At 38.7% G+C, this 16,191-nt stretch overlaps 1 protein-coding gene across 1 annotated transcript in view; it reads right to left on the bottom strand.

Annotated features, from left to right (window-relative positions):
* Positions 1-16,191, bottom strand: part of LOC306856688 (contactin-associated protein-like 5) — a gene marked incomplete at both ends in the record, with an annotated part of 70,437 nt that overhangs the window by 37,671 nt on the left and 16,575 nt on the right. Inside the window, one exon of the mRNA XM_079396085.1 lies at positions 14,086-14,279. Within this exon, the coding sequence (XP_079252211.1) occupies positions 14,086-14,279 (194 nt within the window). The remainder of the gene's footprint in view (positions 1-14,085; positions 14,280-16,191) is intronic.

Here is a 16,191-nt window from a genome sequence, read left to right on the forward strand (position 1 = left end):
TCAGCAGCAATTACTAAAGGCTTCAGTGTCACATGATCCTTCAGAAATCATTGATGAAGTGAGACTGAGTCATAGAGTTGAAGAGTTTTTATCCACTTTTAACTCTAATATTTGGTATGTCAACCTATTGCAGCAATTGACCTTTCACAAAGAGCTCGACTGACAGGTGATCTGACCAATCAGAATGCATATATTATGCCACCACTGCTATCTGCCATCTTGCCTGATATCTACGGCCAGTCTCCATAGAAATCTATGTTAAAACGGGTTAAAAAGATTGACTGAATTGAAACTTTTTCAATATAACTAACTATAAATATGTTCAGAGGATTAAGCTGTGCTGTTGTTGGCTGCCACAGTAACAATAAGCTAAGGACTTCCTTAAAAGTACTTGTCTTGCGCACCAGAAAACCTGTCATATCTGGCGTTGTATGCATGGCTTGCAGCGCTAAAAGGTGTGCTCTTATCCTTCTGTGGACAAAATCTTGTGAACTTCGCCCCGATAGGGAGCTGTATATGCACATGTGCGCTCATCTGTTTTCAATGCAGCTAACCTCACATCACTTCATGTCATCTTCTCACTCATTAAACTATGACAGGTCCTTTACTGCAAATAGACGGTCACTGCGACACTCTAAAGCAGGGGTTCCCAACCCTGTTCCTCGAGATCTACCTTCCTGCAGAGTTCAGCTCTAACCCTGTGTTCCCAGGTTCGTAAGATCACAGAACTCGCTTCTCCACTGTGAATAAATCACCATCCGAATTATTATTTTAATTCTGAATATTCTATTTAATTCTGACTTCAAACTTTCAAAGGGTGTAGAAAGCCCATACATGGTTTGGCTTGTTTTTACTCATCAAAGATATGCTCTTCCTCACTCATAATAAGCCAGATTAATTAACATTAGAATGAGGATAAGAATAAAGAAAACTTTGTGTACTCACCTGTTTTGGAATAAAATCAGCTTGAGTATCTTTTCTGTATGTGCAAATAAGCAATATTAAAATGACTAGTGAACCCAGTGTCTTTAATTATTTACTTGGATAATGGTTCTCAATTTCTATCTTTTCTCTCACTCGCGCACAGGAGGCAAATGTCAAGGTACAGACATAGATTAAAACAAGGGAAAGGTGCAAAAGGTACAGTACAGATGGTGAAAAAAGGGGGGAGGCAAATGGAGCGGATGGTGGCTAATGTAGGATTTAATTGTCAAAGCGCACCACCTTCATTCTGTGGTGAGAATAAAACACTTTGTGCCAGCAGGAATAAAACTTCAGCTGTACCCCAGGCCCCAGAAAGCTCTCACACAGATGGTGGGAAAGAGACAGAGAGAGTTATCTGTTCCACAAAAAGTTCATGATTTAAAAAAAAATAAAAACTGGAAATGGAAAAGTTCAGCAGGCCTTCCGAAAGGCTGACTGAATCATGACACATTTGTCTCTTTGCAGGATCACCACTGTATTTTCCTGCTCTCTTCCATCCATTAGACTCAACCCTACAGTGCCTATAGATTATTTATTTATTTATTTTTTGTGCATACTTCCTGTCTACATATACATACAGACATTTCCCCAATCCAAAAATGTTAATGCACAAATGCAAAGCGAGAATGGCTTCATATATATCAAGTCAGCAGCACAATCACACCATTTGGATTTAAACCAAATGGTGAAGTCGTGGCCTAATGGTTAGAGAGTCGGACTTGTAATCCAAAGGTTGCGGGATCGAGTCTCGGGCTGGCAGGAATTATAGGTGGGGGGAGTGAATGTCCAGTGCTCTCTCCACCCTCAATACCACGACTGAGGTGCCCTTGAGCAAGGCACCGAACCCCCAACTGCTCCCTGGGCGCCGCAGCATAAATGGCTGCCCAATGCTCCGGGTGTGTGTTCACGGTGTGTGTGTGCACGTTGGATGGGATAAATGCAGAGCACGAATTCCGAGTATGGGTCACCATACTTGGCAGTATGTCACTTCACTTAAACTGATGGAAACTATATTAATAGCTAGTATCTAGTGTGCAGTAGTGAAGAGGAGACCCTTATCTAATGGGCAGCATGTTTCAGTTTAGGCAAAGTGTGTGACTGTATTCTGGCGTTAAACAGATGGCTTTGGATTCTGTCTGTCTGGCTGTCTGACTCATTGGCATCTGCTCCAGCTGGCATGGCAACTCACCTTGGCACAGACTGGCACCTCTGTGAGATGGTTTGCTCCTCTGTAAACAAGCAAAATTCAAGGTCCTACTGCCAGTGTGTGCCCAACAGCAAGGAGAAGCTCAGCTTCTGCTTTCACATGTGTATCCTTTTGGCCACACCAAAGCTCACACCATCTCTGTTGGTGACAGATTTGATATTTCATGGTGAAAAGAAACCCGATGGTTAGACTGAACGCTGAATATATTGATTCTTTTTTTATTTCCATGATGAATTTCTGTCAGCAAACTCTTTTATCTATCTTGGAAGTCACTGACATAAGTATCACGTGCACATGTATCTCTACAGGGGTTGCATGCCACACCACAGGGTTTCTTCCTGCTCAAATTACTATTAAATCATACCAGTGGGCAATATTCATCTTATTAATTAATAATCTAAAATAATTAAGCAAATTAGCAAGATGTCCTTCAAGATAATGAATGCTCAAGTCACTGTGTCACATGTACTGTCACAGTGGACTCTGGATGTTTAAGAATACATTCATAATTAATGCTCTCTCTCATCAGTTTATTAGGGTTTGGCGGTTTTTATGCAACTATAACCTCATGGGAATAAACAAAAACACAAGATTGATTGACATTTCTGGGAAATTTAACACTGAACTTCACATTTTGGTCTGAATGACAATTAAATGTAATCAAAATAAAAGAAGAAGTCCATTTTAATTTCTTCTCTGAGTTGAAGAGAGGAAAATCATTTCACCGAAACAAGCCACTAGAGAACTGCAGAATTAATTAACATAGTCTAATGAATCATTTGTATGTGCCGCATGCACTGACAGGTCTTAAGTGACCCGAAGTGTGTTTTATTGATCTCAGACATGGAGAATAATTTATCAACATATTCCAAACAAAATTCCATCACCAAACGCAGTTCATCATAATGCCTCATGCTTCATTGCATCTTGCATCAGTGCCACATGCAGCATTTAGATCCTTGTTATTTGAATCAAAACACAAGCTGGAATATTTGACAGTCAAACGGAGTAAAAGAAAAAAAAAAATATTGCAGGTGACCCATGAACTGCTTAGTAGCAAAGATCACAGTGTTGCATTATTATGCTCATAAGAAAAGCCCACAGTGTCTCTACAGAGAGTCAGTGTTATAATCAGTGACTAAAATTAAATCTATTTCACAATAATTTTCCAGTACATTGAAATAAAGCTGAAAAAAGTGGATTATTAGATGAAAAATGTATCAGAAACGTTAATAATTAGGACAAAAAAATAATAAAAAATTACTAAAACTGAATCACTGAAATAAAAATAAAACTAACTACAGTGCCGCCCACTAATATTGGCACCCTTTGTAAATAAGAGCAAAGGCGGCTGTGAAAATAGATCTGCATCATTTATCTTTTTGATCTTTCATTCAAAAAAATTCACAAAATTCTAAACTTTCATTGAAGTAAAACAATTGCAAGTGGGGGGGAACTCACATTATAAAATAAATGTTTTTCTCCAATGCATGTTGGCTACCATTATTGGCACCCCTAGAAATTCTTACGAGTAAAATATCTCTGAAGTAGCACACCAGGGTGATTATGAACATGAAATTGTTCAGCCATGATATATACATAAATATGAGTAAAACAAAGGCCAAATTCCCTTAATAATCCATCACAAGGAATAAAACCAAATAAATCAGTTCTGATGTGAATAACAAGATTGTTGAGCCTCACAAAACAAAAAAGCTGTAAGAAAATAGCTAAAGCATTGAACATCCCCATTTCCACCATCAGCTCAATAATTAAGAAGTTCCAAAAAAAAAAACCTCCTGGCGCATCCAAAAACAAACTCCAGCATATTCAGTTGTCAGACACAACAAATGGGACTGGCTTCTATGGTCTGGCCTTACATGTAAAATGAATTGCCCCCTCCTGTTAAATCATGAAAGAACTGTGATTAACCACATTATTTTAGAAAACCAGCCAGGCCTGATTACTGCCAGACCTGTTGAATCAAGAAAACACTTAAACAGGACCTGCCTGACAAAGTGAAGTAGACCAAAAGATCCTCAAAAGTTACACATCATGGTAAGATCCAAAGAAATTCAGGAATAAATGAGAAAGAAAGTAATTGAGATCTATCAGTCTGGAAAAGGTTATAAAGCCATTTCTAAAGCTTTGTGACTCCAGCGAACCACAGTGAGAGCCATTATCCACAAATGGCGACAACATGGAACAGTGGTGAACCTTCCCAGGAGTGGCCGGCCGACCAAAATTACCCCTGCATGGCAGAGTTCCAAGATGAAAACTGCTGCTGAGCAAAAAGAACATAAAGACTCGTCTCAGTTTTGCCAGAAAACATCTTGATGATCCCCAAGACTTTTGGGGAAATACTCTGTGGACTGACGAGACAAAAGTTGAACTTTTTGGAAGGTGTGTGTGTGTGTGTCCCATTACATCTGGCATAAAAGTATCACAGCATTTCCGAAAAAGAACATCATACCAGCAGTAAAATATGGTGGTGGTAGTTTGATGGTCTGGGGCTGTTTTGCTCCTTTACTTCACAACATTCCAAAGCATAATATTGTTCTTTTTACTGCACTACGTTTCATATTAAATATCATATTAAATATTAGAAATCTATTGCTTTCTTTCTTTTACTCAAGTAAAAATAATTCAAATATTTACATGAGTGCAAGAAAGTAATACATTTTTAATGTTCTTAAGTATTAAAGGTAAAAAAAAAAAAAAAAACTTAAAATGTATGAAATGTAGTGCAGTAAAAGGTATGACATTATGCTTTGGAATGTAGTGAAGTTAAGTTTTACAAAGAAAAACACTCTGATAAACTACAGATACTTTTTAAATTTACTTGCGTAAAGTAAAAATACTCCACTACTGTCTGCTTCTGCCCAGATTTGAAGACTACAATAAAATTTCACTTCCACTGTTTCACTTCTACTTTGGTTTTCAAAAAGCCTTTTTCCAAAAGGTACATCTTATAATCAGGGTCGTTTTATATTCGGGTCAATACGATATATATATACAAACCCGATTCCAAAAAAGTTGGGACACTGTACAAATTGTGAATAAAAACAGAATGCAATGATGTGGAAGTTTCAAATTTCAATATTTTATTCAGAATACAACATAGATGACATATCAAATGTTTAAACTGAGAACATTTGTAATTTTAAGGGAAACATAAGTTTATTTTCAATTTCATGGCATCAACACATCTCAAAAAAGTTGGGACAAGGCCATGTTTACCACTGTGTGGCATACCCTCTTTTTTTTATAATAGTCTGCAAACGTCTGGGGACTGAGGAGACAAGTTGCTGAAGTTTAGGAATAGGAACGTTGTCCCATTCTTGTCTAATACAGGCTTCTAGTTGCTCAACTGTCTTAGGTCTTCTTTGTCGCATCTTCCTCTTTATGATGCGCCAAATGTTTTCTATGGGTGAAAGATCTGGACTGCAGGCTGGCCATTTCAGTACCCGGATCCTCCTTCTACGCAGCCATGATGTTGTAATTGATGCAGTATGTGGTCTGGCATTGTCATGTTGGAAAATGCAAGGTCTTCCCTGAAAGAGACAACGTCTGGATGGGAGCATATGTTGTTCTAGAACTTGGATATACCTTTCAGCATTGATGGTGCCTTTCCAGATGTGTAAGCTGCCCATGCCACACGCACTCATGCAACCCCATACCATCAGAGATAGAGGTAGAGCCTGCGCTTCTGGATCATTTTTAGATATGGCTTCTTTTTTGAACTATAGAGTTTTAGCCAGCAACGGCGAATGGCATGGTGGATTGTGTTCACCGACAATGTTTTCTGGAAGTATTCCTGAGCCCATGTTGTGATTTCCATTACAGTAGCATTCCTGCATGTGATGCAGTGCCGTCTAAGGGCCCGAAGATCACGGGCATCCAGTATGGTTTTCCGGCCTTGACCTTTACGCACAGAGATTTTTCCAGATTCTCTGAATCTTTGGATGATATTATGCACTGTAGATGATGATAACTTCAAACTCTTTGCAATTTTTCTCTGAGAAAATCCTTTCTGATATTGCTCCACTATTTTTCACCACAGCATTGGGGGAATTGGTGATCCTCTTGCCATCTTGACTTCTGAGAGACACTGCCACTCTGAGAGGCTCTTTTTATACCCAATCATGTTGCCAATTGACCTAATAAGTTGCAAATTGGTCCTCCAGCTGTTCCTTATATGTACATTTAACTTTTCCGGCCTCTTATTGCTACCTGTCCCAACTTTTTTGGAATGTGTAGCTCTCATGAAATCCAAAATGAGCCAATATTTGGCATGACATTTCAAAATGTCCCACTTTCAACATTTGATATGTTATTTATATTCTATTGTGAATAAAATATAAGTTTATGAGATTTGTAAATTATTGCATTCCTTTTTTATTCGTAATTTGTACAGTGTCCCAACTTTTTTGGAATCGGGTTTGTATATACCGGGTGTTTTTATAAAGTAATACAAATGACAAAAGTTACTAAAACCTAGACTCAATTTAAAATAAAAATAAGAGAAATAAAAGCTTATTGAATGTATTAGTAAATATTATAATGGTATATATATAATTAGTGCTGGGTGGTATGACCAAAAATTTGTATCACAGCATTTTTCAAAATTATACCGCTTTCATGGAATATGATGGTATTTTTTTTTTATTTTTATGCATGACTGGATGTTAACCACATTTTCTACTGATTGAGAGGGGAAATACTGCAGTAGATTGACTTAGAATGCCCTATTTTACTGTCATGATGAGTGAATATTGTAGAAAAATTCCACACTAAATAGTTTTGAGTTTTAGCTCCATCAAGTTGATTCTTTATCGTCTATTTTTTATCTTAAAAACAATTTTATACACTATCATTTTTGTTTCTATAACGTGTGAATATATCCCCTATAGCATTCTAAAACAAAACCAATCAGAGCGCCTTGTTATCACTAGTTTTATTTTGATTTCTCTAGTCTACTATTAGCCTATAGCCCATTAGCATCGGCAGCATGGCTGCCGCTAATCTCGCTTAGATTGCTAATACTCTATTCACACACATTACCATTGTTTCACTGTTACTTGCTTAAATAGCGGATTTGTGTCTACCTTTGAGTGCAGGTGAGGACACATTCGAGCTGCATTCGGTGCAGCTGGAGCTGGAGGCCATGGAGAAGCAGATCCGCGACCTGGTGGAGAAGCAGGCCCAGCTGAGAGAGCGGAGAGCCGCGCTGGAAACATCCCGGGCTAACGCTCACAAGTCCGGGGTAAGTATACAGCACGCTGCTAACACTCCCACCACCTCTACTCAGTGTGTTTCTCTGCACAGACCCTGTGCACCCAGGACACAATCTTCCCAGATGTCCTTCACTCCGGCGCCGGGACGCCACGGACCCTGGATGCACCAGCAGCGGAAGACGTGAGCCAGGCCCCGGGCGACGACCTCTCCCCGTCCGCCACCTCCGGTCTTCGAGATCTCCACCCGGAACCGCTTCACTCCCCTCCGCGAGATGGAACGCGGCGCTGTGATCGTCGGAGACTCCATCGTCCGGCACGTCCATGCTACGTTAGCTGAAGGTAAAGTGCACTCACTGTTTCCCCAGTGCTCGTGTTCTCTATGTTTCTGTGCAGATACCCACGATCCTGAAGGGCGATGAGAGCATCGGTGCTGTCGTGCTGCACGCAAGGGTTAACGACACCAAGCTGCGGCAGACGGAGACACTGAAGAGGGACTTCAGGAGCCTGATCGAGACGGTACGCAGCACATCGCCCGCGACGACGATCATTGTGTCAGGACTGCTTCCCACGTATCGACGAGGACACGAAAGGTTCAGTAGACTTTTTGCTTTAAACGAATGGTTATTGTCATGGTGTAAAGAACAGCAACTGCTCTTTGTTAATAATTGGAATATTTTCTGGGAGCGTCCTAGGCTTTTCCATGCTGATGGCCTGCACCCTAGCAGAGTCGGAGCGGAACTCCTGTCGGACAACATCTCCAGGACGCTACGCTCCATCTGACTAGTAAGCCAATTCTCAAATAACTACTATGATGACTTTTGTTCTACCCACTTAAAAGATAGAAGTACTTGCGTTGTCCAATCTATACAGACTGTCTGTTCCCTGAATAGTGAGGTCAAAATATAAATTTAATGCAGGATCTTGAAAAAATCTGATCGTGATTAAACCAGAAAAACGCAAAATAAATGAACAATTTTTTTTTTTAAAGCTTGGGCTCCTAAACATTAGATCACTCACACCCAAAGCAGTTATCGTAAATGAAATGATCACAGATAATAATTTTTATGTACTCTGCCTGACTGAAACCTGGCTTAAACCAAATGAATATTTTGGTCTAAATGAGTCTACTCCACCAAGCTACTGTTATAAACATGAGCCCCGTCAGACTGGTCGTGGCAGCGGTGTGGCAACAATATATAGTGATATTCTCAATGTTACTCAGAAAACAGGATACAGGAGGTTTAACTCATTCGAAATACTTCTGCTTAATGTTACACTGTTAGATATGCAAAATAAATCTCTACTATCTCTTGCTCTGGCTACTGTGTATAGACCGCCAGGGCCATATACAGATTTCCTAAAAGAATTTGCAGATTTCGTCTCAGATCTATTGGTTAATATTGATAAAGTGCTAATTGTCTGAGATTTTAACATTCACGTTGATAATACAAATGATGCATTAGGACTTGCGTTTAATGACCTAATAATCTCTTTTGGAGTCAAGCAAAACGTCACCGGGCCCACTCATAGTTTCAATCATACGCTAGATTTAATTATATCGCATAGAATTGATCTTACAGATAAAGATAAGGTACCTCAAAGTGATGATGTTACTGATCATTTCCTTGTATCGTGCATGCTGCGCATTACTGATATTAGTTATATGGCTCCGCGTTATCATCCGGGCAGAACTATTGTCCAAGCCACCAAAGACAGATTCACAAATAACCTGCCTGATGTATCTCAACTGCTCTGTGTACCCATAAATACACATGAACTAGACGAAATGACTAGCAACATGGGCACTATCTTCTCTAATACATTAGAAGCTGTTGCCCCCCTCAAATTGAAAAAGGTTAGAGAAAAACGTTCTGCTCCATGGTACAGCAGTTATACCCATTCTCTCAAGAAAGAAACTCGTATTCTTGAGCGCAAATGGAGAAAAACTAAATTAGAAGTTTGTAGAATTGCGTGGAAAAACAGTATGTCCAGCTATAGGCAGGCTCTAAAAGCTGCCAGGGTCGAGCATATCCGCAAACTCATAGATAATAACCAAAGCAATCCAAGGTTCTTATTTAGCACAGTGGCTAGACTAACAAATAAACAGACACCACCCGATCTAAATATTCCCTCACAGTTTAATAGTAATGATTTTATGAATTTCTTTTCTGATAAAATAGATAACATCAGAAATACAATATCAAATGTAGATTCTACTGCGTCTAGTATTTCAGCTTCATTCATCGCACCCAAAGAAAAACTGCAGTGCTTTACAACTATAGGACAGGAAGAGCTAAATAAACTTATCAGTGCATCTAAACCAACAACGTGTTTATTAGATCCTGTACCCACTAAACTACGGAAAGAGTTGTTACCTGTAGCAGAAGAACCGCTTCTCAATATTATTAACTCATCGTTATATTTAGGTCACGTCCCAAAACCATTCAAGGTGGCGGTTATTAAGCCTCTTATTAAGAAACCACAACTAGATGAAATGAACTGGCAAATTACAGACCAAATCAAATCTTCCGTTTTCAATTTCAAATCTTCCGTTTATGTAAAAAATTTTAGAAAAAGTTGTGTCTACTCAATTATGCTCCTTTTTGCAAAAAAATGATCTCTATGAAGAATTTCAATCAGGTTTCAGGCCCAATCATAGTACAGAAACTGCACTTGTTAAAATTACGAATGACTTACTACTTGCTTCAGATCAAGGCTGCACCTCATTGCTAGTATTACTTGATCTTAGTGCTGCGTTTGACACTATAGACCATAATATACTCATAGATCGATTACAAAACTATATTGGTATTCAAGGACAAGCTTTAAGATGGTTTAGATCCTACCTGTCCGATCGCTACCACTTTGTTCATTTAAATGGGGAGTCATCTCAATTATCACCAGTAAAGTATGGAGTACCACAAGGATCTGTCCTAGGTCCTCTGCTATTTTCAATTTACATGTTGCCCCTTGGAAATATTATTAGAAAACACGGGATACGTTTTCATTGCTATGCTGATGATACTCAATTATATATCTCAACAAGACCAGATGAAACTTCTCAACTATCTAAGCTAATAGATTGTGTAAAAAGTGTAAAAGATTGGATGACCAATAATTTCCTCCTACTAAATTCAGATAAGACAGAGATATTACTTATTGGACCAAAAAACAGTACACAGAATCTCGTGGATTATAATTTGCAACTAGACAGATGTACTGGGTGTTATTTTAGACAGCAACTTGTCCTTTGAAAATCATATTTCCCATGTTACAAAAACAGCATTCTTCCATCTCAGGAACATTGCTAAGCTTCGAAGCATGCTACCTGTTTCTGATGCAGAAAAGCTAGTTCATGCATTCATGACCTCTAGACTGGACTATTGTAATGCACTGCTAGCTGGTTGTCCTGCATCTTCAATAAACAAGCTACAGATAGTCCAAAATGCAGCGGCTAGAGTTCTTACCAGATCAAGAAAATATGATCATATTACTCCAATTTTACAGTCTCTGCACTGACTACCTATTAAGTTCCGTATCATTTACAAATTATTATTACTTGCCTATAAGGCCCTAAATGTTTAGCTCCTGCGTACCTAACTTGTCTTCTACCACGCTATAATCCAACCCGCTCCCTAAGGTCGCAAAACTCTGGACTTTTGGTAGTACCTAGGATAGCAAAGTCCACTAAAGGAGGTAGAGCTTTTTCACATTTGGCTCCCAAACTCTGGAATAGCCTTCCTGATAACATTCGGGGTTCAGACACACTCTCTCTGTTTAAATCTAGATTAAAGACACATCTCTTTAGCCAAGCATACACATAATGCATTTTATAATCTTGTACTGCAGTTATATCTGATCAAATGTACATTATTATTATTCTTTAGCTTGGGTTGAACAATTTATTTTTGCTTAGATGGAACAGCAGCTACGCTAATCATGTCTCTGCTTGTCTCTACGTTTCTGCCATGGGATTAACATCCCGTGGTAGCCAGGAATTACAGAACTTCAGTCTGGATCCAACCATTACATGATCTGAGATGACCGAACACCTGAGATGGAGGATCAGCGCCGGGAGATGACGTATGTGTCCCTGATCGTAGGCAGAGGCCAAACACCTGGATGAACGCCAGAGACAGATCCCCATTGAGGACCCCGCCACTTAGACAGCCATCGGAAAAGACCACTGGAACCAGCTGAGCCCATTCAATCTGACTTGCTGCAGTTTGGAACTGAACTGCTGGTTTGTTTGACCAGAGGAGAATTGGCCCCCCGACTGAGTCTGGTTTCTCCCAAGGTTTTTCTCCATTCTGTCACCGATGGAGTTTTGGTTCCTTGCCGCTGTCGCCTCTGGCTTGCTTAGTTGGGGACGCTTCATTTCCAGCGATATCGCCGACCTTATTGCAAAGACACTATTTAAACTTATTGACACATTATTTTCCTTTTTTTGATATTGTGCAGTGCTTTGACACAATTTGCATTGTAAAAAGCGTTATATAAATAAAGGTGACTTGAATTGACTTTGATTTTGTTAGTGAGAGTATTTGTTATTGCAATTGAAAACCAAAGAGCACCTCTTCATATTAAAATGCTGTGTAATTAATTACTCTTCTCCGCGCATTACAAGAATGCTGTCCTGACGAAGCCTCGATTCGCGCTGGCTGTAACTGCATTATATACTGTATATATATATATATATATATATCTGTGAAAATATAATTATATATAGATAGATATATTAGAGTGGAATGACAGCTACATTCGTTTTGCGTTTGCCAGGACAGCTATAAAGCCGCAATAAGCCCGCAGAGCAAATTTGTCAATCCATCTTGATGAATGACGCAGAGGAACGTAAACAAGTGAACCCTGACCATTAAGAGGACAGCTTTACTCGCACGTGACTTGCATAAACACATTTTGGTACGCTTTGCAATGTTGCCGTGTGAAAGCGAACCGAACCAAGAAGAAAATGCAACAATGTAACAAACGAATCCCTGTTTCGGAACAAAGCAAACGATCTACAGGTCTGAAAGCACCCTTAGAAACATTGCCAAGCTTCGAAACATGCTACCTGTTTCTGATGCAGAAAAGCTAGTTCATGCATTCATGACCTCTAGATTGGACAATTGCAATGCACTGCTAGGTGGTTGTCCTGCATCTTCAATAAACAAGCTACAGATAATCCAAAATGCAGCGAGTTCTTACCAGGTCAAGAAAATATGATCATATTACCCCAATTTTTCAGTCTCTGCACTGGCTACCTATTAAGTTCCATATCATTTACAAAATATTATTACTTGCCTATAAGGCCCTAAATGGTTTAACTCCTGTGTACCTAACTCGTCTTCTACCACGCTACAATCCAACCCAAGATTTCAAGATTTTATTTTATTTGTCACATACACAATTATACAGGGTATAACCAGCAGTGAAATGTAGGTCAGGTCTGCTCCAAGGACAGTGCAATTATAAAGTATACAAATATTAAGAAAAAGAAAAGTAGAAAAAAAAGAGAACAAAATAAAATAAAAGATAAAAACATATAAATATAAATATGAATGTGCAGGTCAGTATGTTGTTGACTTAAATAGTAATAAGAGGAATGTGCAAAAAGAATGTGCAAAAAGTTGTCCAGGGTATTTAAATAGCAGCAATATGAGGTAGAGAAAAATTATGAATAGCTATTGATATGGTGATATTTACATGGAGTCATGTGATGTTATGACACAGAGTTAGAGTTTAGGAGCCTGATGGCCTGGGGGAAGAAGCTCCTCCTAAGTCTCTCAGTGTTTGCCATCAGACTACGGAAGCGCTTACCAGATGGAAGCAAAGTGAATAGTCGGTTACCAGGGTGATTTGAGTCCTTGATTATTTTTTTAAACTAAATATGTACCCAGAAAGTGTATTGACTCATCTCAGTGTGGTATGGAAACAGCTCCAATCAGGACTGCAAAGCACTACAGAGAGTTGTGCGCTTAGCTGAGCGCATCTCAGGGTCTGCTCTCCCCTCTCTGCAGGACATCTACCTCATATCACTTAGTAACACATGCAGCTGTGTCCTCACCACAGTGCAACAGTGAAAAGAGAACAGTGTCGCATTCTGAGCATTGTTTAAGTGACATACACTTGTATTGAAGTATTTTAAAAATTCATATATAACAAAAATAAAAAACGGTATTCGGTATGAACCGGTATACTACCCAGCACTATAAATAATACTAAATCAGAGAATACACTTTCTGTAGCTTTGGATACAAAGAATATCTTACATATGGTCTCCTCTCAGAGTCCAACATTTTTTGTTTCTTCCTAATCTGTAACATTTCTGTACAAACATAAAAGGGACCTGAACCAGTCTCAGCAGTGACTTTTGATGCCCTGCAGGTTGGCACTGAGTGTACTAAAACCATTTTCAGTTTTCATATATAAAATGAAACCATCAATAGAATTCTCTGCAGTGCTATTTGGACATTTTAGAGTTATTACAGGCCCTGTTACAGAAGTGTTTATGTGTGTATCTGAGGATTTATCTGTCAGTCATGGTAGCGATGATTTTATTTCTCACTCTTTACCAATTGTGTCCTATAATTCAAACAATGCCTAATAATATCTAGGCACACTCAAGTTGCATATGTTCTGGAAATTAGCTAGACTCACCCATATCACATCCTCTTGTCTATATGGTCTCCAGGTTCGTCCAGAGTCACTGTACTGCAGCTGATAGCGAGTGACCCAGTCAGAGCTGCCCCACCGACCCTGGGTCGCAATGGATGTGACCTTCAACCTGTCCCGTAGGTCCAGCTGTAGCCAAGGTTGTTGGTCTTCTCCATTTGGAGACCATCCCCCACCACCTAAAGGCACAGATTAAGAGCCAATGCCTTAAAACATACTGAGGAATGAAACAGAATTGAGGCGTTACTCTCCCCATGATTCAAGCACTCACTAAGATTTCATACTCTTGTTCATCATACTGACAGGACTGAAGCTTAGTGGTTAGAGGAAAAAATTAATTAAATTTGTTCCAGCAGTTTTGTGGCTCAGCCTCTCTCTTTTTGAGATAGAAATCGCCAGTCCATCCCTGGAGGACAGCAGACAGACCTCAGCGCAGTATAATATTACAGCGGTTAAAAAAGGCAGTTTGGAAATTACACAGCATGTTTCTAAACTTGTCTTATTGTAGTTTTTCCTGCATCGATTGTTCAGAAAGGAGACATTCACATATACACACAACAACTTTTCAACACACAGAATTCTTGGAAATATTTGTCCACCCACGCAGATGTACTGAGTACCCACCTCCTTTTCTTTTTATTTCTCCAGAATTCAGTAAATGGTACCTGCAGGAAGGATTATGCTGACAGACAAGACAATCTATAAATCGAGTAAGTGGTACATTAAAGGAGCTGTGTTTGATTTCCGCAGGTCCCATGATAGCAAAGAAATGACATGTACCTTGGAACAACGATAAAGAACACTGCCCGCGTTTTCTAATGCAAAATTTGCTTTTGGTTTCTAAAATAACTTTTGGAATGAATGCAGAACATCTTCAGAAACTGCAGCCTTTGAATCTGCCAAAGAAATAGGCTCTCGTTATTTGTGCAATATGTATTTTCTACAGTAATTTCATAATTATTGTTTTAACTACATGTCAGCTTCCACTGCGTGATGTAACCTATTTTAGTACTGTTAGAATTCCAACGGAATTCAAGATATACAGGGCCATTTTCAGTTTTGTCTTATGTTTATATCAAATTATATAGTTAAGTAATAATCACGCAAGTAAAAGTGCTGTTTTTCACAAATATCAACACAACTGTGAAATGTCATTGTTTATTAAACTACTTCATAAAATCAGTACAAGTTAACATTTTGATTTACAATTTAGACACAATTTCAGTATTGTCTGTTTTCGCTTTACATTGCCAAACAAATATTTCCAAATGGAACCACAGTGCCTCTGAGCAACACATGGTGCAAGGGTAAACTGAGGGTAAAAATGATTTATATCTAAATTATGACCATTTCTGATGGTCCATACTAGGATTATAAATGCACCTTAGAAAATATAAAATAATTAAAAAAAAATAATTTCATGGTTATTGTATTGTATCTTTAAAAATAACTTCATAGTATTACTAATGCAATTTTAAAAGCAATGTAAATGTTTGTAAGCAACTCCGAACTGCATCAAAAGTTACTGTCTGTTCTAAAAGTTACTACAGATGCAGTTTTTATGACACTTGTGCAGTGCAAAGAAGGATTTAGGTTGATACAGATTTCATTTAACTGGTAACAGTGTTTTATTACTCTAGGTAAGGATTAAGCTATTGACATATAATGCATACATCTAACAACTGGCATTAGTTCTAACCAGTTCTAACAAGCGGAATTTTTTGGTGCTCAAGTTAAAGCTGCTTTTCGAGAGGACATCAAGCTGGGGTGGAAAAAGGAAACCCTCAAGGTCAGGTGTGACAGGGTTGCCTCGGGCAAGTTAGAACAAGATGGTCAGATAATAAATGCTTCATCAGTGCTGTTCAGTGACTGGGTACATAATCTGTGAAGATTTTCGTAAAAGGTCAGGGTGAACACTCCAAGCTCATTACATTCCACTGCAGCCTTCATGAGGAGGAAGATAAAACATTCTTATACAGCATGTGCATCCAGAAAATTTATTTTTAGCCTGAGCAATTTATTTAATTTATTAAATAATTTACAAATTGACACAAATAATAAGCACAGACATAAATTACAACTTACAGATCC

This window comes from Barbus barbus, assembly GCF_936440315.1.
Source record: "Barbus barbus genome assembly, chromosome: 37".
In the NCBI taxonomy this organism is placed as follows: domain Eukaryota; kingdom Metazoa; phylum Chordata; class Actinopteri; order Cypriniformes; family Cyprinidae; genus Barbus; species Barbus barbus.